We start from the raw sequence: 27785 nt of genomic DNA on the forward strand, positions 1-27785 counted from the left end.
CTCACTCCCTCCCTCCCTACTTCCTTTCTTTACCACCTACTCCCCCATTCACCTCCATCAACATCCTCTCTTCCTCATCCCTAAAAACCCTCCCTTCCCTCATCTGCTCCCCCTCCTCTTCCTTTACCCCCACCTTCTCCCTTCTCTTCCCTATTCCTGCATAACTACCAGCACTTCTCCACATCTCACCTAACCTTAACCCAAACCCAGAGCCCCCACCCTGGAGAGCAGCTCAGATTTTGTATCGATGGCTACGGCCCCAATCACAGTGCGGCGACTTCTCTCCAGCCTCTATCCACGCACTCACCTGGGTCTCAGGTACATGATCTCTGTGGCGGCAGCCCAGACACTTCCTGGTGTCTACAGCAATGCTGAGACTCCCCACCTTCCCCAGCGTCGGCCCCTTCCTGCCTGCGTCACCACATGGCCTGTCCCGGGAGAGGGAGAGAGAGCTGCTGCCGTACAGATAAATAATAAATGGTCGCGAATATACTTTTTCCCCCCCAAATCATCCCCCCAAATCATCACACTTTGAACAGAAGACACACCTGCATGAGCCCCCACAAGCCATGACAACCTCATGGTCTCAACCTCTGAGGGCCATGTCAGAGCATCCTTCAAGAGGGTGAATCCATGCAAAATGTTCAGACAGCAAACGTGGGTGAGTACTGTTTCCCTGTGCAGTCTAACTAGTTGGAGTATTCAAGGACATCTTCAACCTCGTGCTTCTCCAGTATGAGGTTCCAACTGTCAAAAGGGCCCAAGAAGGGCACGGTGCCCTGCCCTTGATTACTGTCTAGTAGAACTGTCTAATGGATGAAGTCCTTCATGACTTTGGTTATGGCACGATATAACTCCCAACTCTGAAATTACCCGTATCCGCTGCGATTTGCCCATCTCAACATCGGACGCTATCTCACCGGCTCTCCAATCTGCTTTGGACCATCTGATTATCAGGAATCCATACATCAGGCTACTACTCATCAATTCCAGCTCTGTGTTTGTCACATTCATCCCCTCCAAACTAATCGCCATGCTCCAAGAGCAGCGCCTCTGTACCTCCTGTTACAACTGAATTCTTGGTTTTCTCATCTGCAAATTGCAAGGGATTGGTAACACCCTACTCTCCGCGCGGACCATCAATGCAGGTGCACCACACGGATGTATGCTTAGCCCTCTGCTCTGCTCCCTTTACACCCATGACTGAGGCTTGACACAGCTCCAATGCCATCTATAATTTCACTGATGACGCCACTGCTTGGCCGAATCATTGGTGAGGAGGCAGCATACAGGAGATAGAGAACACCTGGTTGAGTGCTGCTACAAGAGGAACCCCCTCAACAAGACCAAGGAACTCATCGCTTAGTTCAGAAAGAGGAAGGCAGGAGACCATGCTCCAGTTTTTATTGATGGGTCATTGGAGATAGTTAGAAGTTTCAAATTCCTGAGAATTAACATCTCTGATTACCAATCCTGGGCCCAGCATATAGATGTAGCCACAAAGAAGGTGGGCCAGCACTCTACTTTCTGAGAAGTTAAAGACATGTGGCATTTCTCCAAATACGTTAATAAACTTTTACAGGTGTACTGCGGAAAGTATCTTGACTGGTTGCATCATGGCCTAGTATGGTTCAATGGTACTTTATTGTCACGCCCTTTGGTAGAGAGAAATTCCTTTTCACCGTATAACACACCAAAAATCTTGCCATATATGGGCGCAATCATGCTTGTGTACAAGAGGGTAAGAATAGTAGATTACACTGAGGTAGTGTACAAGACTCGCCATGTTTCAGACGCCATCTTTTAGTCTGAGTTTTGAATCTTGGCCATAAAGGCCAAAGTTTACAATGTTCAGCTATAGCACTGCTCAATCCAATCTGTATGTTGTGATTTCCGTGTCTTGTACGGTCATGTAGCTTCCACTCGAAACCAAGCCGAATCGAACTTCAGTAATCTCATTGCAATATGCAGATACACAGATCCAGTGTATGTTTGGCGGCTCATTCACTGAGGGCCCGCAATGAGAGGCCGTAAAACATCACCGATACCTCAGGATACACCTTTAAGCAAAAGCAGAATTTGAGGAAATTCTCCCATCACCTTCACAGGCTTTGGCCATTCATTTGAGGAAGTGGGGACCAAGATCCTTCGATCTGGCATTAAACGTAGTAAAGGCCAACAACCCCAGCAGCGAGGCTAAAACGGGTGTCTTAATCAAAACTTCATTGTGGCAAAAGATTTTCAGGAGGTGAAGGAAACAATATCTTCACTGCCTTTGAAAGTGCTGGGCTGGGGGATAGGGGAGGAGGGGTGCAGCATTCACATTGATTTGTGGGAATATGCTATGGTCCACTCAACACAGGAAGATGTTCGACACCGTGACTATCTTGGATGTACATAGAAGCCAAGCAAAAGCAATGGGTACACAGAAAGTCACAAAACTACACCTACCCATGTGGCTGCATTCCTCCCTCCATCGGCCATATCAGTGTAGCGATGGCTGGTGCGGAGTAGGTTATTATGTGATTTATTGAATATGTTACTAAGTGTTGCTGCTAAGTGCTATGTCTGTTAAATGGGTAATGCAGGGAATATAGCTTTAAATGTTGAAATATGTTTTCTGTGCAGACAGCAGTTTCTGTGGACTTGTGTCCGTCCCTGATTACTTATCAGTGGTTCTATGTAACTGAAATATCAAAGCTAAGCCGTGATTCCTGTTTGCTTAGACTGCAGTAAAACATAAGTATATTTAGTTTAAATCAAAAAAAGTTGGTAATTTAAGAGTGCAGAATCCCAGCAGGTTAAATCCTTAAATGCAGACGGCTGTCAATTTCACACAAAGATGTATGCTTCATTGCAAACTAAGCATTATTCTTTATGCTTGAGGTTTCTCATCATTTTTTTAAGTAAATGTTGGAACTTTTATCAAATGGGTATGCAAGTGCTTTTGGGAAAGGAAAGTAAGGAAGTGAATATGGAATAACTGGCTTGCATTGTTGGTAGCAGGGGTTCAGAGATTAGTCCCATGTGTGAAAGGCAAGCTGCTGAATATTTTAATGTTTAATCTGTGAGCAGCTGAGCCATACATCTAAATCTCTTGGCTCTTTCACTTTAGAGTCGAGTGGTATTTATGGAAAATCTCATGTGATTATTGACGTAGGGACACATTGGGTTAATCTCTTTCCATATTTTATATGTCAGCTAATTTGGCGAATGACTACAAATTTCCAATAAATGTCGTGCTGCAAATAAGAAATATTGTTGATTTGTGTGTGTATATATTTTATTCAAAAAATAGTATATTGATGATTTAAATAAGTTAGCTATTAATCAAGCTAGATTTACGAAATACACTCGATACCATATTCTAATCGGTAAGGTTAACATTGAAAGGAAATACTGTTTTCATTTACTATATTTAATTCATTTTAAAAGGGTGCTAAGGAATCTTTAGGGAAATAGAAAGAAAGGAGGAATATGTAATTTAAGTACAATTCAAATTTGGAAAGCATTTGGCAAAGTAAGATTGGGGAGCTGGATTGCCAATTAAATATTCAGAGCAGGACAATAATTTTATTTAAGGAATAAAGGAAGTAAAAATCTTGGTTGAAAAATGCAGAACTCGTGGTTAAAAATACTAATTTATGATTGTGTTTGGCATAGTTGGGGAAGGGGAGTGGGAGAACAGAGCAGTGAACACATGATGGGAATTCTGATCACAGGTGTTATATTTTCTGCAACTTTACTGGCCATTTTTAGCCTGTTGATGTTGATTTCATCCTTGGGTAGGGTCCCAAGTGCATTTGCTGCCATCTGCCACTTTGCCTTAATTTGAACAATTGGACATTAACAGATTAGTGAGTTATTAGTCAAATGTGCTGCAGTCAACTGTTCTTGACACTCTTTCAGTAAAGGTTGTCAGATGCAACCAGCAATAGAACCCCAGTATGAGAACCTTCCTGTAACTGCAAAGGAATTTCAACCAGTTTGTCTTCCAATTATTGAATCTTGAGATTTGGAGTCCACATTGCTCGCCTCCTGACTGAATAGTCAGGCTGTAGGTGGACTGCAAGTCAGTCTCAAGAAGGCTGACTTGACCTGACCTGACCTGACTTATGCTCCAGAGATGCTGCCTGCCCTGCTAAGTTACTCCTGCTCTTTCTGTCCCTTTTAGCCAAGTTGTAGGTTTGTGTACGTCTTCTCTGCCCATTGACCGCATGCTATCTGGCCTACATTGGTTCCTCGTTGGGAAGCACCTGGGTTTTTAAATTGTCTTCAGAATGTTGCTCAGCTTTACTCTAAATAGTTGGAGATGCAAGAAATGACAGACACAAATCTGGAGCAAAAAGCAAACAGCTCAAAGATCTCAGTAGGTCAGGCAGCATCTGTGAAGGCAGAGGGATGGTTGATGATTTGGGTCAAGATCTTGAATCAGTTCTACTGCTATTTATCTATGACTCTTAATTATTGATGTCAATGAGAAAAATGGTCCAACTTTATTTATTCAGCCTGTCTCTCAATTTTATATGTGCCAATTAAACCTATGTTCTAAAGAAAACTAAAATTGTGTAACTAAAATATATTTGTCATTGCAGGCTTTTCAAGCCCTTCTGACCTATCTATAGATTTGTTGAGCCTTTTCAGTGTTAGGGTGACCAGAGTTATGAGCACAAATCTAATCATGGTCCTGGCTGTGCATAACCTTCCTGATCTTGCATTCCCAGCCTTGAAACTACAAGGAAATGTAACATATGCTTCCTCAGCAACGTTATCTAACTGTCTAGGTATTTTCAGGATCCTCGGAGGACATGTGAAGTAAGGTCACTTTGTTTCTCTACACCTCCTGTTATTTATTTTATCTCCCTGCCTTGTTGCCCTCTCCACATGCACCACTTTGTATCTCTAAATTGACTTCCATTTTTCAGTTTTCTGCTCACCTGGCTAGTCATTTGATTGATGGGGCCACAAGGATACTGCAGGCTTTAAATGTGGTAAACTGCTACTTAAAATGATCACCTTTTATGAAGCAGGAAATATTTTCTTTTGAAGGTCATAACTTGCTGAATTGATGTGCATGCATCAGGCTCTCCTGGCTGCACAGTAATTGCTGCAAGCTGCCATGTATGCAAAATTGATGAAAACATCAAGATCCTTGACTGCAATAAATGTCTTCAGGATATCTCTTGAAACATCATTGGCCTATAGCAAGTGCTGGTCCATTCTAATTTGAAATTTTAAGATTTTATTTTGAGTTAAGCGAGAACATTTTTACTGTCACCCACGCAACCAGCATTGTGCAATCTCCAGCTATCTTTCTGGATTGTGTCATTTAAAAAAATTGGTGCTATTGTGCTAATGTTTCATGTATATTAGTTGATCTTACGTCCTTATTCCAATCCAGGCACACCACATTGTTGGCTTGTATTTCTCATATTTTAGGAATGAATTCCTGGGTCTATCTTTTATAATGGAAATTGCTCTATATTCTAGGCAGGCTGGCCTATAAGTATATATATATACCAAGTTTGCACGTAAGAAAAGTGAGTAGGGATAGGCCATATGACCCCTTAAACCCACTCAGCTATTGAGTGGTTTTGCTAAGCCATTCATTTTCATAGTCCTGCCTGTTATAAATGTTAAGGAAAGAACTGCAGATGCTGGTTTAAATCAAAGGTAGACACAAAATGCTGGAGTAACAGTGGGACAGGCAGCATCTCTGGAGAGAAGGAATGGGTGACGTTTTGGGTCGAGACTCTTCTTCAGACTGAGGAAGGGTCTCGACCCAAAATGTCACCCATTCCTTCTCTCCAGAGATGCTGCCTTTCCCGCTGAGTTACTCCAGCATTTTGTGCCTACCTGTTATAAATATTAACTGAGCTTCCATAATCTTTTGGAGTAGGAATTTCTAAAAAATCACAATCCTCTTAAAAGAAGAAATCTAATATCTTTCTTGAATCTATACACGAAACTTATCGTGAGTTTCAGTCTTTCTAGCCAGGGGTGGTGGTGGACGTTGGAGAAACTTCATTCTTACTACTTCATTCACCCATCTTTATTTCTTTATATCCTCACAGCTAACTTCTCCACTTTAGCTTGGTATGTGCACTCAATCTTGTATTTCTGTGAGATTGTTCTTCTGAGTTCTAGACAATATAGGCCCTTCTTTCTTCATCTCTTCTGAAACCATCTTTGAGCTTTGTTATTACACCCTTAGTTTGAAATGGAATTGAACTCTGGCTTCCTCTTAATTGTTCTCTCTCATGGTTTCAACAAGACTTCCTATCTTTTGTACTCTGTCCCAGAATACTATTTGCCCTGTTAATTGCTCGCTCTACATCTGAGTGTTAACAATGTTTAATGTACATGGCGACCTGTAGCTCAGTGAACATTCGCATCTAAGAGTTTCTCATTATTCAATAAAAAGCCATTATTCTTTGTTCTTCTCACCAAAATGACTAACTGTACATTTCATTCTTACCTCTTCATTAATCTATCTTTATTTCTTTATAGTCTCACAGCTAACCTCCACTAGTTTTTATTCACAAAATGCTGGAGGAACTCAGCAGGTTAGGCAGCATCTCAGGAGAGAAGGAATGGGTGGCGTTTCGGGTCGAGACCCTTCTTCAGTCTGAAGAAGGGTCTCGACCCGAAACGTCACCTATTCTTCAGACTGAAGAAGGGTCTCGACCGGAAACGCCACCCATTCCTTCTCTCCTGAGACGCTGCCTGACCTGCTGAGTTACTCCAGCATTTTGTGAATAAATACCTTCGATTTATACCAGCATCTGCAGTTATTTTCTTACATCTCTCCACTCTAGTTTGGTATTTTAGGAAAATTTGGTTATGTTTTGCTTGAACATGTCAGTATAAACTCTCAATAGCTGTTCATTGTGGAACTCTAAGCGATTCACTGGTCTATAAATGGCACATTCAATCAAACTGCCTTTTAACCAATTCTGTTGGTTAGAAATAATTTAACCCAGAACTTTGTTCTATTAATAGTTTGCTGTACACCTGCATGTTAATCTTATTTAGTGAATACAGTGATTCATATCATTCTGAACACTGGCATTTAATTGTTTTTTTTATTTTGATCCCTTTATTTTCTGTAACCATCCTTTGCTATCTTATTGGATGCCTCTTGAAAATCTAAATATACTACATCTTTTGAGCGCCGTTAGCAAACACAAACTGGAAAGGTTGGCAAAGGTTTCAAACTCTTTCACACAGGGTTGAGATTGATTTCGAACGAGGGGTATATTTTCAGGCAGTACAGAGCCTTCCTGCTTTGATAGAGTTTGTCTCTGGTTCGGGATTTCCCTATTAATCAAAAGGGTTTCCCCGCTTATACCTCTGACATTTGACTGGTGAGTTTCCATAACTCCAATATGTTGTCAACCCAGTCTTTGACAGGACAGACGGTGAACTGACAATGTACAAGCCAGTGCATATTCATCTGTTGGGTAAGATGTGTGCAATCAAAATTAAAGTCTTCAGCCCAATTTGCCCACACTGACCAACATATCCCATCTACACTAGACCCACCTGCCTGTGTTTGGCCCATGTCCCTCTAAACTTATCTTATCTATCCATGTCTACATTTTCCTTAGTTGTTTCGATAGTCCCAGCCTCAACTACGTCCTCGGGCAGCTCGTTCCATACACCCACCAGCCTTTGTGCAAAAATAAAAGTTACCCCTCGGGTTCCTATTAAATCTTTTCCTCTCACTTTAATCCAATGTTCTCTTGTTCGCAATTCTCCTACTCTAGGCAAGAGAATTTGTGCGCTTGCCCAATCTATTCCTCTCATGATTTTGTACATGTCTATAAGATCATTGAGTAATGTGACTGTTAAAGTTTTCCACGACCCCATGTCTCATGATGAAGCAAACTTACTTCATTGTTGATTTTTAAGAGCACTCAGGTATCAAGATTTGTCAGTGATTTCAGAAGGCACCAGGTGTACATTCAGATCAAGGCAAGTTCTCTTTCTGCAATCGCGATATGAGAGGCAGAATTTTGATAACCCATCAACACAGAACATTTGCCAATTTATGATGGAAATCTCGAAAGTGAAAAATATTTGCAAGCTCCGAGCAGTTTAAGAATAATGCATCCAATATCTTGTATATAAGTGACAATTACCCCTCTCAGTAGGAGTAGAGGGAATTAGAAAACATTTGCTCATTGAAACAAAGACATTTACGTGGCACTTGAACAAGCCATGTGAAAAATTGATATTTGGACACATTCGAATTCCCAATTTATGGCCCTGTAGGTCATCGCACATTATCTTACTTTAGAAACACAACAAGGATTTCTGCTTCCACCACCCTTTTCACAATTTGTCACAACTTTTTTCTCCCACCCGTAACCTTTCCAGGATTGCCCAAATTTGGAAGTTTCTCCCATTTTGCCCTTTGGCAAATTTGAAAGGTATTTATTGTGATATTTACTGCAGAATTTACCTCTATAACCCGACTACAAATGACTTGACAGTTTAGCATTCCATAAAACTGAAAACAAATACATCCATTCAAGTCATCAAGTTATCCATTCAAGTCATCAAGTTGTCCATTCAAGTCATCAAGTTATGGGTGGGATGAGGTACCATGCAGCTTTACTGAACTTCTGCATCATATATTTAAAGGATTAGTTGAGGTTTTACTGAAATTGTTCCTCATTTAGCCTTGAACTGCTGACAGCTGGAGTAGAATGGGCTGCTTTCTCTAAATTGTCCATCTGGTTGGAAAACCAGCTTCTGACATTCCAGTGATGAAATTAAACAAATTGTTCTTAACCTGATGCTGACCTTTCCTGTTCAGTTTGATCAGCGAGTGCAGTTTTCATTTCAACTATTTAATTGTTTAACACCAATTATGCCACCGTGTCACCTGATTATTCTGGTGATTGATTATTTGAATAAATTAATTTTAAAATAGTACCACTTTCTGGTTAGATGCACAGAAGGGTTGTGGAGCAGGATAAACTTGTGATTACATTTTTCAATCTTGCGCTTTTTCCTATGACACGTACTTATATACCACGAACATTAACATTAAAATATGCTAACCAATCTGAAATAGAAATCTAGTTTGTTTTAGGTACAACCCATAATTGGAGCTGGTTTGTTCTGATCATGAGTAGCAAAAAATAGACTTTAATAGATTAGAAGTTTCGTTAGATAGTCACAACTGTTGAATGGGAAAGAAAACTGCAGGAACTGGTTTAAATTGAAGGTAGACACAAAATGCTGGAGTAACAGCGGGTCAGGCAGCCTCTGGAGAGAAGGAATGGGTGACGTTTCGGGTCGTGACCCTTCTTGTGGCGTCACCCATTCCTTCTCTCCAGAGATGATGCCTGACCTGCTGAGTTACTCCAGCATTTTGTGTCTATAAGCTGTTGAATGGTTATTGGGGGAGATGTACTGTAAATGTCAAAGGTGTTTTTAGCTTTGATTCAAATTATAAAAAGATAATTAATTTACTTGAAAACATCACAATATACACCGATGAGCCAAATTATTATGGCCACCTGCCTAATATGCTGTTGGTCCTCCGTGTGCCGCAAAAACAGCGCCGACCTGCCGAGGCATGGACTCCACAAGACCCCTGAAGATTCCCTGTGGTATCTGGCACCAAAACATTAGCAGCAGATCCTTCAAGCCCTGTAAGTTGCGAGGTGGAGCTGCCGTGGATCAGACTTGTCGATCCAGCACATCCCACAGATGATCAATCGGATTGAGATCTGGAGAATTTGGAGGCCAGGGCAACACCGTGAACACTTCATCATGTTCCTCAAACCATTCCCGAACAATGTGTGCAGTGTGGCAGGGTGCATTATCCTGCCGAAAGAGGCCACTGCCATCAGGGAATACCATTGCCATGAAGGGGTGTACCTGGTCTGCAACGATAGGTGACACGTGTCAAATTGACATCCACATGAATGGCCAGACCCAGGGTTTCCCAGTAGAACATTGCCCAGAGCATCACACTCCCTCCACTGGCTTGTCGTCTTTCAACAGTGCGTTCTGGTGCCATCACTCCCCTTGCGCATCGATGAGTCTTGGGCGCCCTGTCGCCGGTTTGCAGTTTGTCCCTCCTCGGACCACTGTCGGTATGTACTCACTACTGCTGACCGGGAGCACCCCACAAGCCTTGTCGTTTCAGAGATGCTCTGACCCAGTCGTCTGGCCATAACAATTTGGCCCTTGTCAAATTCGCTCAGGTCTTTACTCCTGCCCATTTCTCCTGCATCCAACACATCAACTTCAAGAACTGACTGTTCACTTGCTGCCTAATATATCCCATCCATGGACAGGTGGCATTGTAACAAGATATTCAATGTTATTCACTTCAGCTGTCAGTTGTCATAATGTTTTGGCTCATCGGTGTATCTCACCGTCATGAGGATCTGAAAGAGTGGAGCAGGAAGGGAAATTGCAGCAAATTGTAACAAAAAGTAATTTTGCTTTTCTTCCTTGCGAGCATCATCATCGAGGATGGCATTTAATGCCCCTCCAGAACTTGGATGTGGCAATTTTCCCAATCCTTGCCGACATTTGCCTGGAACGTGCTGCCAGGGGTGGTGGTAGTGGAGGCAAACAATATAGTGTCATTTTGGGAGGGTTTTGGGGGCAGGCAGAGGAGATTAGTTTAACTTGTCATGGATTTTGTGGGCCGAAGGGCCTGATTCTGCTCTGCATTGTTCCATGGTTCTTTTTGTTGGTGTCGTGAATTTAATCTTGTGCTTTGTAGATTTTGGGGAAGCGAGTGAATCAGTCTCTAAAATTTGTCAAATGTACATCTAGCTACAAACAAGGAACCCCCACTTCCCCCTTACTATAATCAGTGAAGAGTCCCAACACGAATCGATGCCTGTTCATGTTCTCCGGAGATGTTGCCAGTCCAGCATTTTGTTTTTTTTGTATGTATGGGTGCTCCACCTTTCTCTCTGGGGCAATAATCTTTTAGGATGTTGGTCATTTAAATTGTACTGATGTTTTCTACGTTTTGGAGATGGTAAAGTTGGTATATTTGGGAAACATTGGATTGCCTTTGAGGCTTATCTCTTGCTTGAAGCACGTTAATGAACAGCTTTACTTCTTGTTTTGAGTGGCACTCTTAACTAGAATGCGGTGGTATTCTGCAGAGGGACATCAGAATGATGGTTTCTGAAATGTTTTCAGCAGTTTGAAGAGCAGTGAGTTTTGGTTGTGAATCTGCACTCTAATTTTGCTGTTTTTACTTCACTTTTTTCTACTTGGTTGCATTGGTTTTTGCAGCCCAGCGTAATAGATCATAGTTACAGATTATTATTATTATTGTCACATGATCAGCCATGATCACAATGAATGGCGGTGCTGGCTCGAAGGGTCAAATGGCCTCCTCCTGCACCTATTTTCTATGTACTGAGATATAGTGAAGAGGTTTGTTTTGAGTGATATCCTGTAAAATCATACCATGCGTGAGTACAGTCAAATCATACACGCAAAAGTGTGAAACGATTGTAGTGATCAATAGGAGATAATTTTCACAGACCAGCATGCAAAGAGCCCCCACGCTTTGGCACCAACTTGCATCTATCAAGTCTCTGCAACTATTAAATTTGATCTTGGCTTAATGAGAGATGCATTTCTTATTTTTGCACTTTTTGTAATCTGAGACTGTTGTCCTGGTGGATCTGGCTGAATGTGGGGATGTCAACAGTGGGGTGCCATCCAATGGTTGGCCCAACCCAACGCCGTGCTGTTGGATACTTTCACGTGCCTGTCAGCCCAGTTATGTAGGCCTCCAGTGTGCTGCTCCGTTCCCACACAATGACCTGTGGCTCCCTTGGACAACTATGCTGTCTCAAAGCAAACTTCAGCTGCTACATTCCAACTCTGTCCCTCCACTTCATGATGAAATATCACTGCAAATATTGGAGAGTCCAATGTCATTGAACTCGACAAATGCAACTTGTTAAAAAAAAGTTAAAGCTTTAAACTAATACCTACAGCATTATGACTGGTAAATGGTTGAGTAAATACTTTAAATTATTTGCGTAACTCACAAAAATAAATTGTGTATGCTTATTAAACACCAGGTTCGGTTGCCATTATTCAAAATGACTGGAATTGTTTTCAGCAAATTATAAAACGTTGCATGATGGAACTGGTTCAGTGTAATTTAACAAAAAACTTGAACAATAAGCCTTCCGTGCAATTTTAATTGCAATGTCCGCACATCTGAGCTTGCGCTAATAGCTCTTGCCCTTGATTTCTTGGTCAGTCGCTTGAATGCCCAAGGTTGAAGGTATGAAACTGGGAGAATGCATGTAGCCAGTTGGGAGAGAGGAATGCATTTGGGCAAGGTAGTGAGATGGCTTTCTATTCTGTAGATGTCGACATAAGCATGTTTATCTGTCAGGTGTAGATGTTGAGTTACCTCAACGTCTCTGGAGCAGTTATTTTGATTTGCACAATAGCTCATTTTAACGAAGGTCAAATGGTGATAAGCCATAAATGGTCAAATGTAACCACTCTTCTTCCGCCTAATTTTCAAACAGGCCTTAATTTGAGTGGATAGCTGTCCTCTTGAGACCCTCGCAAGCTTGGGCTACATTGCACTCGTCTCATCCGGTAAAATCGAATGCAGAACTGGGGATTAATCATTGGAAGTTCCTTTCGAGCCATAAAGTTTTACTTATGGTTTAGAGTCATTACAGGAGCTTCTCCTATAGCGCGTGAATTAGGGACCACTATTGAATTACGCAGGCCCACTTGGTTATAACACTATTTCAATTAGGAACCGGAGGGCCAATTAAAAATTACGTTAGAAATTGATAAGAAGATAAATAGCTGTCGGGGGGGGGGGGGGAATATCTCAAAAAACAGTCTGTCAGTCTCACCACAGAAGGCCGTTGAAATTGGCAATTGCTTCAGTTGACATTTGTGCAGTGATGCTCTTTTAAACAATGTAACGTACAGCTTTTAGGATAATTTTTTTGTAGCAACAAAAATAAGCTGGTCTATAAAAAATAATATTTTTGAAAATCCTGGGGGGGGTGGGGAAGCAATTTTATTATTGGTAAACTGCAGTACTCTAGCCGTTAAACCCATTTTCCCCATTTCTCGTTTTCTCTATAACATTATTTTCTATATACAAGCTTTGGTAAGAACACAATTATCACATTGTAACAGAACTACATGTACAGCATTGAAATGACCCTTTCAACCCAATTTAATCCATGCTGGCCAAGAAGCTGACCTAAGCTCGTCCCATATCCCTCTAAATCTTTCCTATCCATGTCCTCATCCAAGTATCTTTTTAAATGTTTTGATTTTACCTGCCTTGACCACTTGTTCTATATACAATGGAAACTTGTTCAATGTACACACCACCCTTTGTGCGACAAAGCGTTCTTCTCAGATCCTCTTTAAATCTTGCCCCTCTCACTTAAATTATGCCACATTTTGGATTCCCCTGCCGTGAGAAAATACTGAGGCTATTTATCCTATTTATGTCCTTCAGAACTTTATAAACAGCTGTAAGGTCACCCCTCCACCTCTCCAGGGAAAACAGTCCCAGCTTATCCCGTCTCTCCTTGTAACTGAATCATGTTCTTCCTGCAGTGTGCAGGATGGAACTACAGATGCTGGTTTAAACCGAAGATGGACTCAAAAAGCTGGAGTAACTCAGCGGGACAGGCAGCATCTCTGGAGAGATGGAATGAATGATGTTTCAGGTCGAGACCCTTCTTCAGACTCAGTCTGAAATCCTGTAGTGTGGTGGCCAGGACAACGCACAGTACTCCCAAGTGTGGTCTTGCTAATGTCTTGCACGGCTGTAACATGATGTCTCAACTCTTACACTCAATGCCTCAGCCGATGAAGGCGGAAATACCACGCACCATCCTCACTACCCTGTCCATCTGCATTGCCACTTACAGGGAACAATGTACTTGTGCCCTTGATGTCTCTGTTCTACATTCAACTCTCCAAGGCATTCACTGTGTACGCCTTGTCCTGGTTTAAGTTCTCTTTGTCGTTCCCTTTAATTTCTCAATATATTTTAATGTATTTGAGGTAATATATAAAATGCCAGGTGGCCGCGTAGTTTTGTGTTGAATAGGTACAGGCATGATTAAGTATAAGGTTTGATTCATTACAGGAAAGAGGAAGGTAAAATAAGCCTGAAGAATGGTCTTTCTGCTGCAAACGTAATGCCAATAGTTTTGCTGAATATGAAACTTTCCAAAACAATGCTGTAATATTTAACTACATTTCCCTTTTATTTTCTACACTAGGTTGTTGTGTCTACAAATATTGCTGAAACCTCACTCACTATTGATGGTGTTGTGTTTGTAATCGATCCAGGCTTTGCTAAACAGAAGGTTAGTATTTAAATCTGCTTAAATTGTGGTGTATTTGATAGCTCCCTCCCTGTCTATGCCTCGCAAGGATTTTGACCTAGTTTTGTGGCATTCCTGCCACAGAGCTTTGCTTTTGTTCCCTTTTGTTTACATGGTAACTACTTTCATTGAGCTAAATTTTCTTTGCTTTTATTTCTGCTGATCTTGTACTGACTAGTACTGACTTGGAGCATGATGTCAACTGCATGTAGCCACATGCCCATTATTGTATTAAGTCAAAGCCGTAATATTGGAAATCTGTAAAATGCTAGAATGACTCAGAAGTTCCCAAGATATGGAGACGAGAGCATATATAAAGTTTCTGATTTTTTTTTGTGGCCTTTCCTCAAAAATGGGAGGGGAGAACAGTTTTTGAATGTGGCGAAAGTAAGATGGGAAGGTAGAACAGAAAAGCAAATTTGGTAAGATGAGGTGGCGCAGCGGTATTGTTGCTGCCTTACATTGCCAGAGACCCGGATTCGATCATGACTATGGGTGCTGTCTGTATGGAGTTTGCATGTTCTCACTGTGGGTGCAGGTGATCGCTGGTCAGTGTGGACTCGGTGGGCTGAAGGGCCTGTTTCCGCGTTGTATCTCGTGTCTAAAGAGAGAAACTAAAAGACAAATAGAATGATGGTGCAAGGAAAATCAGGGTTTTAATAGTGAAAGTAAAGAAATAAATTATAGATGTAAGTGGAGACAGCAGAATCATTGAACTGGTGTTGCATTTGTACGGCTAATGATCCCAGGTAAAGGAAGAGCTGGTGTTCTCCAGGCTTGCGTTGAATTTCACTAGATAGAGGGTCGGAATGGAGGGTTCTGACACGAAGCGTTAACTGTCCATTTCCCTGCATGGATACTGCCTGACCCTTCAGCAGTTTTTTTTTGCTTTTGAAGATATTTGGAAGTGAACAGGGCAGGAGCACTGATGTGACAGCGAATTGATTGCTCTGTTTCAACAGGCAGTCAATGTAAAGGTTTTTTCACAATTCTTGCCATTTGTTTTATCAATGTAAAGGAATTTCCCCAGTCCATATTTGGTTTGTCGAATCTAGAGGTGATCACATACGGAGCAGTCTTCCGAACCGAATGAGGTTTCCTGCAATATGGAAGTTACCGGAAAATGTAAAAATATCCCCGTTATCCCGATAGTGAACAGGGTGTAGCTAAGCCAGGTGAGAAGTTGACTGCAGTCATCATCCACTTGTAACTAACACAGCAGGATTCCAGCACTTTCTCTCATCCTTGCATCATTTAATGGATCCATTTCAACTGAGCCAATTCACGCCTTAAGTTGAAATACAAGCAAAAAATGCAGATCTGGCGGCATTTGTGGAAAGTGGAATAGCTGGCAATTTGGGCTGAAGACCCCTTGCCAAAACTAATTGGTTTTGTTCCAATGAAGGTGTTGGGGGCAGGGAGGGTAGAGAATAGATTGGGCAAAAGAAGTATCTCTGATAGACACAAAATGCTGGTCAGGCAGCATCTCTGGAGAAAGAATAGTCGGAAGAAAGGTTCTGACCCTCATTATAAACCAGCATCTGCAGTTCCTTCCTACACAAAATGAATCTCTCTGATGGGCTGGGGTTTAGATTGCCGTGGTGGTAAGCTGTTGATGAAACCAACTAGTTTACGAGTTAATGAGGAAAGAGAAGACGAAGGAAAGGACTTTTAAAAGCTCTGTAATTTGGTTTGACAGCTTTGGAAATGATCGCTTGAATTCTCCAGCTAACCACTCCACCTATCTGTTTGGGCTCGCTGTAATAAGTCTGAGGAACAGCATGTCATCATCCTTCTGGGCACATTGCAGCTTTCAGTGCTCAATATTAAATCTGATTGTTTGGATAACTTCACTGCGTCAGAACTAGTCAGCGGTGCTTTAGGTTGTCTGTCAGTAACCTTGACCAGGTTTTCCTCTCTTCTGACTGCCTGAGCTCTGATCTGCATTTCCTCACTCTGCAATCTTAAAACAAACTTTGTTTTCTTTTGAAAGGGCTTCGACCTGAAACATTCATTTTCTTTTTCCCTATCCACATATGCTACTGGCAGTTTAGAGTTTGCTGGTTTTATTTCAGATAATCAAAACAAAATTTGTCTGATGCCTATTGTCTTTTAATCTTGTTCTTCAGAGGCTTTTGGATCAATACAGGGAAAGCAGGTTGGAGGGTTGGGAGAATGGTGGAGCTGAACAGCTTGTGAAACGAACAAACAAATCGGCACTGTCATAGAATGGGGCCACTACACAATACAGTTAGGGCGGCACAGTGATGCAGCGGTAGAGTTGCTGCCTTACAGCGCCAGAGACCTGTGGTCAGTCCTGACTATGGGTGCTTGTCTGTAGGGAGTTTGTACATTCTCCCGGTGACCTGCATGGGTTTTCTCTGGGGATCTCCGGTTTACTCCCACACTGCAAAGACATAAGGTTTTGTAGGTTAATTGGCTTGGTATAATTGTAAATTGTCCCTAGTGTGTGTAGGATAGTGTAAGTGCGTGGGGATAGCTGGTCAGCGCGGGCTTGGTAGGCCAAAAAGCCTGTTTTTGTGTTGTTTCTCTAAGCTAAACTGAACTAAAATTCTAGCCATTTTTATCAAATTGATGGGCCGAGGAAAATAGTTCTTAAAACTGGTTGCTCACTATTGTGTCATGTATTCACTTCATGCTGCATTGAAAGAAAAACTAGTACTGAAAATACATTTCTATTTTATGCAGCACCTTCTCGCATCACAGAGCCAGTGAAGTACTTTTGAAATATTAGTCACCGTGGGATTATAAGAGTTTGATCAGAGGTTTTATAATGCCAAAGATGTGTGGCACAAATGCGTAGCTGGTAGAGCTGTTGTCCCACAGTACACAGACCCAGGTTTGATCCTGACCTCGAGTGGTCTCTATGTGGAATTTGCACGTTCTCCCTGTGACCATGTGGGTTTCCTCCGGATAATCTGGTTTCCTCCCACATCCCAAAGAGGTGCAGATAGATTTATAAGCCTCTCTAAAATTGTCCCCATTGTGTAGGAAGTGGATAAGAAAGTAGGAGAACATAGAACTGGTGTGAACTAGTGGACACTGTTGTTCGGCATGGACTCGATGAGCCGAAAGGGCCCATTTTCACACAGTGTTTTTCAATCAATCAATCAAATGTGCTAGTTGGAATGTTAATGGATTACTATAAGATGCTCCCAGTATAGGTGTGTGGCAGGAGAATCAGGGAATTGTTGATGAGGGAATGCAAGAGAAGAAGTAGGATTAGTGTAGATGGGTGCTCGATGGTCAGTGTGGATGTGGTGGGCTTGAGAGCCTGAGTAGGAGCTCAGTTGATTCTTGGAGCAGCAGCTGCACTAGCCCTCTCCCCAAACTCCTTTGCTCCAAGAGGGGCAACTCCAGCTTTCCCTACCTAATGATGAAGTTAAAATCTTGCATTCGTGAAATCATTCTGATAAACTTCCTCTGAGCGCTCTTGAGGCTCCCTGTGCTTATTTTCTGTGTTCATGCTCCATATTTCATGCATCAGACTGTCTGTCTAGGTTTTTGGACCTTGTTTATTTAATTTAGAAATTAATACCTTTCACTATTTAGAAATTCATTGAGTAATTGTGGCCTCCGCAAAAGCTTGTGGATGTCACTAGCCATGCCATTAAATTTGAATACCTCCGCATATGTCCTACCCTCCGTCTCCTGATACTCAGCGTGTTTTCCAGCCAAGTCAGTAATCTGCCAATAATTGAAGATGGATGCAGGGAACTGCAGATGCTGAAACCTTGAGCAAAAGCCAGTGTTGGAGTAACTCGGTATACTTGTTTGAATTAATGGTCTTTACGTGGTGTTTTTATTTCAAATCTTTTGAAGGTCCATGTAATTGATATGCATCAATGTTCCAGTGTCCACCCTATTAATCACCTCTTAAGATAATTCATTTGGGTATGTTGGGCACGATTTCTTTTTTTTCATCTCTGAGCTAGCACGCTCTGATTAGCTGAAAACCTTCTTTGAATTATTTTTTCCCTCTGTTTTTAAGTAATAAATAACAGGTATAATATTTTTCAGGTTCAGTAAATTTCAGGAACTCTTCATTTAGACTGACAAATATTTTAACAGAACTACATGTACTACAGGTTAAACCTGACTTTAATTCCTGGGATGGAAACCACTTGTTGTGGAGAATTTATCTTATTAATACTTATTTTCTTCACTTTATTTTGCTTCATCATGGTAAGACCTGTTATTGATTCCACAGGATGCCGGTCATTTTGTCTGATTCTATTGGAAATACCAGTGAGAAATAATTGTCTAATTAAGCTGATAACACTTAACATTGTAAATATTAAAAAGCGTACACATTACCATATGCTTTTTCCTAATATCTTGCGTTCCTTTGCATACTCTTTTGTTGCTTTACTGTTGATGGATTGTTACCCTTTATAGACCTTGCACTTTACCAGCACCTTCATAGAATCTATCTGTTGTTTGCGGCTCCAGAGGCGAAAAGTGATTTATTGTCCTTCAAACTACCGATTTAGCCGAAGCGTGAAACAAGTTTTGATGTTGAAAATCGGTGGCATGTATTACTTGTATTTTCATGATTAACAGGTATATAACCCAAGGATCAGAGTTGAATCATTATTGGTGACTGCCATCAGCAAAGCATCTGCCCAGCAAAGAGCTGGCCGTGCTGGTCGTACCAGACCAGGGAAGTGCTTCAGACTTTACACTGAAAAGGCCTACAAAACTGAAATGCAGGTGAGTTTTCTGTCATAGCTCCCGGTCCTCTCTGGATTTGGAGAATTCTGATGCATGTTGCCAAGGCTGTCGTGCCCAATCATTCTGCTGATAGACCATGAGGCCTATTGTTTCTCCACATGAAGGGATATTGAAATCCCTGTCTTTGAGAACCAAGAGCAGGTCTATCTTGTTACCATAGAGTCACAGAGGTTGAATTTGCGGACATCGTTTGGGGCGGCAGATGTTCTCAGTTGTATTGATGCTTGCCCTCGACTGTGCATTTCATGCTGTATGCAAGATTAAATCATACAGGGCCTTTAGGAATTAAAAATGAACAGGAAATAACTCAATTTGGAAATTAGAAGGTCAAATATAGGCCATAAAATGTCTTTGGCGAGTTTAATTAAAGAAGGGATATAGATCAATTACAGAAATGGGCGGAGAAATGGCAGATGGAATCTAATCCAAGCAAGTGTGAGGTGTTGCACTTTGAAGATTGAATGCAAGGGGAAAGATATACAGTTAATGGCAAGACCCTTAACAGCATTGATATACAGAGGGATTGGGGTCCAAGTCCATAACTCGATGAGAATAGTAATGCAAGTAGATAGTGGTAAAATAGTATGGTATGCTTGCCTTCATTGATCGGCGCACTGAGTCTTAGAGTCAGGTAGTCAATTTGCAGCTTCAAGACTTTGATTAGACTGCATGTGAAGTGTACTGTGCAGCCCTGGTTGCCCCATTACAGGAATGATGTGGAGGCTTTGGCGATGGTGCAGAAGAGATTTTTATCAGAATGCTGCCTGGATTTGTGGAGGGTATTAGCCTAGACCAACTTAGATTGTTTTCTTTGGTGCATAGGAGGTTGAAGAGGAGACCTGATAGAAGTGTATAAAATTATGAGAGGCATAGCTGGGGTCGACAGTCGGAACCTATTTCCTCGGGTAGAAATGTCAAAGCCAAGAGGGCATAACTTTAAAGTGAGAGGGACAAAATTTAATGGAGATGTGCAGGGCAAGTTGTGGGTGCCTGGAACCTGCTGCCAGGGGATGGTGGTCGAGGCAGATATGAAAGTGGAATTTAAGAGGCTTTTAGATATGCACATGGATGTGCAGTGGATGGAGGGATATGGATCACCTGCAGGCAGAGAAGATTAGTTTAACTTGCTACCATGTTCGGCAAGGACATTGTGGGCTAAATGGTCTGTTCATGCAATGTGCTGTTCTATATTCTATTGGGAGCCATCTGGGTTAAAGTTGGGCTGATGCAACCTCATTCGTTGTTTACTACTTGCTGTTTACAAAGTGGTGTTGACAGGTGCAAATTCTTTGGGTTCATTAATATTTGAAATATTGTCCATCTTTGCTACTTATATGGCTGCTGAGCCTGCTTCGCTTTCCCGGGGTTGTGCTTGCTTGTTTCTTTGAAGAGATTTTCAGTTGGTTATATTTGGAGTACTTTTTAAAAAGATATGAAAAAGAGAATTTCAGGCAAGGTTATAATACCATGATGTCATTGTTGAAGATCCTTGCCGCTCATGGTGTTTCTAAGACAACCTTGTTTCAGGCTTGTGAAGACAGCCCTCCCAGACAGGTCATCTTCATTAATAGCATCTTGATGGTTGCTATTTTCCAAGTCTGCAGACATTCAGTGCATTTATGCTAATAATACTAAAGTTTTTGGTCTGCATAATATATTTTGGTTGTTTTATTGTACGCTAAACTTATAGAGTTGGAAGTAAAGAATGTGAATATTTTTTTTATTTTACACTGTTTAAGACCTTTCAGACTATTTTTGAGATGTGTGCTTTTTATTTTTGGGAAAAAATATTACCAGGACAATACTTACCCTGAAATTTTGAGGTCCAATCTGGGTTCTGTAGTTCTTCAACTGAAGAAACTTGGCATTGATGACTTGGTACATTTTGACTTCATGGATCCACCAGGTTAGTGTCTCTTCTTGGGCTTTTTCTTTTGGAAACATCTAAAGCAACATAATCCACCATTCATCAATTTTTTGCAGAGAATTATCTTACAAATGCCAGTGTTTCTTTGCATTGATCTGCAATGTTGTAGATAAATCGCCCTGTGGTCTTCCAGCAGCCCCAGTGTGTTATCTTGGGTCTATTTCAGGGATGGAATATTTAATTTGCCTTTAAAAAAGACACACAGTGCTGTAGTAACTCAGTGGATGGACCAACTTCTCCAGAGGTGCTGCCTGACCCACTGAATTACCCCAGCGCTTTGTTTTTTATTTAGTGAACCAGCACGTGTAGTTGCTTGTGTCCCCTCTTTAATTCTCCTTTGTTAGTTAATCTGGCCAAAGTAACTTCTATTTGCCATGAAGAAGATTGAATGTACTATTTCTGGCCATTCCCTGTTAACTGGAATGCTCTTAAAAAAATCTCTTTTGAGCCAACTGCAAGATTTCAGAGCTAGCATCCAACAGCAGATAGATACCACCTGAGAAGCAGTATGATCTTTTGCATCCATGTGTGGAGTCGTTTGGGCTTTTGCTTTAGTTTTTCATGAAAGACAGTATCTCTTGATAGTTACATTTGTGCTGCACTGAAGTTTCAGCCAAATTAATGCATTGAAGTACTGAAGGTTCAAGCCTTTGGTTCCTCCAGGGTGCACCCATTGTACCATGCTGGCACGTCAGGTCAACGCGACAAGCTGCAGGAGGATTGTGTATTCATAGAGAAGCTGTGATATTTATTTGGGGCTTTTCAGATTGGCCAAGTTTAAATTCAGCTTTGTCTATTGAATTTTTCTGTAAATGGTAAACAAATAAAACAGCCAGATGTTTGTCATGTAAAAATGGGCCTGCTTCCTGGCCTAGAAGATTTATTTGGTATATTTTTCACTCTTTCTTGTCATGATTATTCTTGGCCTTATCATTCATTGACATTTCTTCCATTCGTCCCCTCTCCCAAGATATGTGCTCTGAGGTAATTACTCAGTCTTAAGGTTAAAGCCACAACAAATTATTATTGCAGAGATACTGCTTCTACTCAGTTGAACTGCACAGTTTTGGTCGGCATGAACTGCCACTGTAGGGTGTCATTTAGTTGTAAAATGGCTCTTTGAGATGCATGTAGAAAGACTTGCATACAGTGAGAATGACAAGAGGTGTGCCTCTTTTGTGAATTGGTGTCATCAGAGGTTTTTTTTATCGTGACTAATCGGTATATATTACTTTTCAGCGCCTGAGACACTGATGAGGGCGTTGGAGCTTTTGAATTATTTGGCTGCACTGAATGATGATGGTGACCTGACGGAACTTGGGTCCATGATGGCAGAATTCCCATTAGATCCACAGTTGGCCAAGATGGTCATAGCCAGTTGTGAGCACAACTGTTCAAATGAGATTCTCTCCATCACCGCAATGTTGTCAGGTAATAGAAGGGACGAAATTGTCAAAACATGACTTGCAATTAGATGAAACAGATTATTAAAGAATTTCTCGTAGAGGTGATCTGTTGCAAGATTATGCCTGGGATGACCTTTAAAAACTGTGATACTTGTGTATTTGAATGTTCAGTGCTAAGTATTGATGAGGTTTTGATAGGTACTTTGAGAATATACAATCAATTAATTATGATTACAATTTTTCAGGTTTGATGCTTTACTTCAGGTATTTTTGATTCATTTTTTAACATTTTACCCTAGCTCTAAAAGCATATGTCTAGGGCAAGAGTGTAAGAGCTTAATGAAGGGGAATATTGTGATTGCTCAGCATAGTCCATATTAATTTTTCGTGAGTTTTTAAAAAATCACCCCGTCTTAGAATTTTCATAATCAATTAATTTTACACTCCCATTCCTCTGACCTAGACAGACAAAATAGTTTGTAAGAAACATTTGGTATGTAGATAACAAAGGCCTATGTTAAATCATTAGATAAAAGAATGTGTTTAATTAAGCTACAAGAGTAACATGATTTCTGGTTATTTTAGGGAATCCCTTTGGATGCGGACAACACTACAGTGTTCATTTTGACATGAACATTGATCACTTAGTTAGCAGTTCTGGTTTTGTATTCCATTAATACTGATTCTATGCTGTATCAGGCTTGTACAAAACCAATAATGGCCTGATTACATTTTGTAAGCAATATTTAGCCAGGCAACAGACTTGAACTCTGTCAGTAGGGTTCTATAGATTAAATCAGATTCAGAGCAGCTGGGCAGGGCAAAATTTCACCCTTGCTTCCTTTGTTCTTACTGGGTTTTTAACCTGTATGCAAGGGTGAGATTCAAGTCATATGTTGTTAACAGCATCACACACTTCAACTACTAAATGTTTGACAGTTACGTATCACTTTTTCGGTAGATGAGGAAAATGCTTGCAGAAGGCATTAATTTAATACATTATTATAGTTCTGTATTGCCCTGTGCACCGCCTTTTTCACTAAAAATTGGTAATTGTGTAGCTTCTGAAACACTCTTGTCTTGCAGATGTGAGTAGGTGTTGATGTTTGGTACCAAGCCAAGGTAGTAGACAATCCAAGATGCAGTTGGTGACCATTTCCCATCATGCCCTGCCCATTGCTCTCTGAACTGACCTAGCTAGGCCTTGTTCCTGTGTCTGTGAATGAGTGACTCATCCATATGGGCGTCTGTGTTGGGCCCATACCAACATTGTTTAGTCCCACAGTGTTTTGTTCGCCCAACGGAAGCTAAGAAAGCAGCTGACGAAGCCAAGATGAGGTTCGCACATATAGATGGAGATCACCTGACCCTGCTTAACGTTTACCATGCATTCAAGCAGAGTGAGTAAATTATACTACTTTTTACTTCCGTACTTATGTAATTGCTAAGCAGTCATTCTAATGGATTTCCAATTCTCAAATGTTCGCTAAACAGTTTGCAGTTTCCTTCAGTGCAGATGTTTTTTAAGTACACTGAGATTAATGAGTGTTTTCTCTTGATAATTTTTTAATTGGCTACCATGACCGATTGTCACCAGAGCTCCTTGTCTTCGAAAGGCAGTGATGTAAATTTTTTTGATGCACTTAATGCAGTGAAGCTCGTTTACAATGTGCAGCGCGGTACGCAGGGTGCCTTGATCCTAATCATTTCTGAGATAATAATGGAATCTGTTTTAGTATCGATGCTTCAATGGTTGATTTACTTGAAGTATAGAAATGTTAATTTTAATCTTTAAAGAATTTCTAGTAATTTTTATATCAAAGCACTGAAGATTGAAAAGCATTTTCACAATTTCTAAAATGTTTTCATTCTCAGTATGAAAGAATCAGCAAACAATTTAATATAAATCCGATATGTTCTAATCTTGAACTTTAGCCCTGCTTTAGAGGATATTGCACTAACTCTAGGGCATTAGTAAATGAGTTTCTCTTTCCCATTTGCAATTATATTCAACTTTCATAAGTATGTTATCAGTGTTCTCTATGTATGTTTCCTTGGAATTCTCATTAAATGGGCAAGAAAACTACAAGTATCCTTCCTATGTTTTAATTTGTAAAGGGAATAGTTTCAAGTGATAACTAGGGCATTAATAATGAGCTGAAAATTGATTTTTTTTTTAAGCTTAAGGACAAAGATATAGGAGTAGTACATGGCCATGCAACTCGTTCGTCTATGGGTCTGACTTTTAGTGCACATTTAAACATATGGAAAATTGTGCACACTTGTGACTTCCCCAAGGAACCACTTTCTTGATTGCCAGACATGAATGGCGATGTCTATTTTAAATTGCATTCATAATGGACCATGCACTGTATTTGCAGAATCTCTTAAAGGCAAAACATCATTCCAGCAATTTTACCATATCGTGTTAAATCGGACAGTGTCAAAAAAGCAGACATTAGAAAGATTGGCTCAAAGACTGGGATAAGTGTGAGTAAAATAAGTAAAGGATTTGCAGGCCAAACATGAAGGCCAACTATACAAAGAAGTACTAGGTTTGAAGGGATGTTGGTGAGATCAACATACAAGTGGTAGCTAAGTGTCTTTTGATGCTGTTGCCAAGGACACCCATTCAGATGGTGAACCCCAGAGAGTGGTGAATAAATCCTGATGGGGGAATTTCCTGGTATCAGTACTACTGATTCAGTAGGCATTGCTGGAGATGCTGTTGTTGCACATAGATAGCCATGTGCACCATGTTATAGGAAAGATGTTGTCAAGCTGGAAAGAGCGCAGAGAAGATTTATGAGGATGTTGCCAAGACCCAAGGGCCTGAGCTCTAGGGAAAGCAGGCTGGGACTCTATTCGTTGTTTATTCCACTGTTTAGATCCCAGCTTCCCCCAAAACACCCCCAAATACAAATTCTAATTTAAGTTCATTATTCCAATAATGATCTAATCACTGCATTTTCAGTATTTATTCAGTTGATTATCTGGGCATATAATTTTGCTCTTTGCATTTGTGGAATAAACAGAACCCATTTGTCACAAATTTGAAATTGTATGTTAATTTATTGTTTCTGAGTAATTTGTTGGTATACTTACAAATTCCTTATGTTTTATTATGAAATTACACAGAAAACTGATGACAATTTATGTATCTTTTATTTGTAATGAATGATCTCTTGCTACCACTTTGCTGCTGTAACACTATAAATCTCCCCGGTGTGGGACGAATAAAGGAATATATTATTATTATTATTATTATTATTATACATATATAGACAGAAACAAATGTTGTTTTTGCCAAGTGTCTGCTTGGCCCAGTGGCAGCTTTCTCTCCTTGGAGTCAGGAAGTTGTTTGTTCAAGCTCTACTCCAGAGATTTGGGAAATTAAACAAGACTAATACTTTATTGCATTGTTGGTGGTGGCTTCTTTTAAGTTAGCGATTTACCAAAAGGTATGCAAGGCTGGTTATAAAAAGATCCTATTACATTATTGAAGAGGGATGCTCTCAATTGTCCCTGTCCCTTATTACCCAAGTATTCTCTTTTCTTTAAACAAAAATAATTATGTGAATTGGTTCAGTTGAATGTATTTGCACCATTGGAGCTGTGAAGAATAGCACAAAATCTAGGCGGATGCGTTTTAGAGGGCATGTCACAAGGGTGGAGCTGCTGCCTTCTGGGAGAGTCCTGTTGTTGGATTTCTGATGTCATAGAGAGAGTGATACAGTGTGGAAACAGGCCCTTTGGTCAATAGACAATAGACAATAGACAATAGGTGCAGGAGTAGGCCATTCAGCCCTTCGAGCCAGCACCGCCATTCAATGCGATCATGGCTGATCACTCTCAATCAGTACCCCGTTCCTGCCTTCTCCCCATACCCCCTCACTCCGCTATCCTTAAGAGCTCTATCCAGCTCTCTCTTGAAAGCATCCAACGAACTGGCCTCCACTGCCTTCTGAGGCAGAGAATTCCACACCTTCACCACCCTCTGACTGAAAAAGTTCTTCCTCATCTCCGTTCTAAATGGCCTACCCCTTATTCTCAAACTGTGGCCCCTTGTTCTGGACTCCCCCAACATTGGGAACATGTTATCTGCCTCTAATGTGTCCAATCCCCTAATTATCTTATATGTTTCAATAAGATCCCCCCTCATCCTTCTAAATTCCAGTGTATACAAGCCCAATCGCTACAGCCTTTCAACATACGACAGTCCCGCCATTCCGGGAATTAACCTAGTGAACCTACGCTGCACGCCCTCCATAGCAAGAATATCCTTCCTCAAATTTGGAGACCAAAACTGCACACAGTACTCCAGGTGCGGTCTCACCAGGGCCCGGTACAACTGTAGAAGGACCTCTTTGCTCCTATACTCAACTCCTCTTGTTACGAAGGCCAACATTCCATTGGCTTTCTTCACTGCCTGCTGAACCTGCATGCTTCCTTTCATTGACTGATGCACTAGGACACCCAGATCTCGTTGAACTCCCCCTCCTCCTAACTTGACACCATTCAGATAATAATCTGCCTTTCTATTCTTACTTCCAAAGTGAATAACCTCACACTTATCTACATTAAACTGCATCTGCCATGTATCCGCCCACTCACACAACCTGTCCAAGTCACCCTGCAGCCTTATTGCATCTTCCTCACAATTCACACTACCCCCCAACTTAGTATCATCTGCAAATTTGCTAATGGTACTTTTAATCCCTTCGTCTAAGTCATTAATGTATATCGTAAATAGCTGGGGTCCCAGCACCGAACCTTGTGGTACCCCACTGGTCACTGCCTGCCATTCCGAAAGGGACCCATTTATCCCCACTCTTTGCTTTCTGTCTGTCAACCAATTTTCTATCCATGTCAGTACCCTACCCCCAATACCATGTGCCCTAATTTTGCCCACTAATCTCCTATGTGGGACCTTGTCGAAGGCTTTCTGAAAGTCGAGGTACACCACATCCACTGACTCTCCCTTGTCAATTTTCCTAGTTACATCATCATATCATATCATATATATACAGCCGGAAACAGGCCTTTTTGGCCCACCAAGTCCGTGCCGCCCAGCGATCCCCGTACATTAACACTATCCTACACCCACTAGGGACAATTTTTACATTTTACCCAGCCAATTAACCTACATACCTGTACGTCTTTGGAGTGTGGGAGGAAACCGAAGATCTCGGAGAAAACCCACGCAGGTCACGGGGAGAACGTACAAACTCCTTACAGTGCAGCACCCGTAGTCAGGATCGAACCTGAGTCTCTGGCGCTGCATTCGCTGTAAAGCAGCAACTC

At 41.1% G+C, this 27785-nt stretch overlaps 1 protein-coding gene across 2 annotated transcripts in view; it reads left to right on the top strand.

Moving 5' to 3' along the window:
- dhx15 (DEAH (Asp-Glu-Ala-His) box helicase 15) overlaps positions 1-27785 on the top strand; it is a 124370-nt gene that overhangs the window by 72194 nt on the left and 24391 nt on the right. For both annotated transcript variants that reach the window (XM_078400571.1, XM_078400581.1), the window contains exons 7-11: positions 14289-14375; positions 18978-19127; positions 20946-21054; positions 22315-22506; positions 23759-23881. In XM_078400571.1, coding sequence (XP_078256697.1) covers positions 14289-14375; positions 18978-19127; positions 20946-21054; positions 22315-22506; positions 23759-23881 — 661 coding nt within the window. The remainder of the gene's footprint in view (positions 1-14288; positions 14376-18977; positions 19128-20945; positions 21055-22314; positions 22507-23758; positions 23882-27785) is intronic.

Source organism: Rhinoraja longicauda, chromosome 1, assembly GCF_053455715.1.
Source record: "Rhinoraja longicauda isolate Sanriku21f chromosome 1, sRhiLon1.1, whole genome shotgun sequence".
NCBI classification, from domain to species: Eukaryota; Metazoa; Chordata; class Chondrichthyes; order Rajiformes; family Arhynchobatidae; genus Rhinoraja; species Rhinoraja longicauda.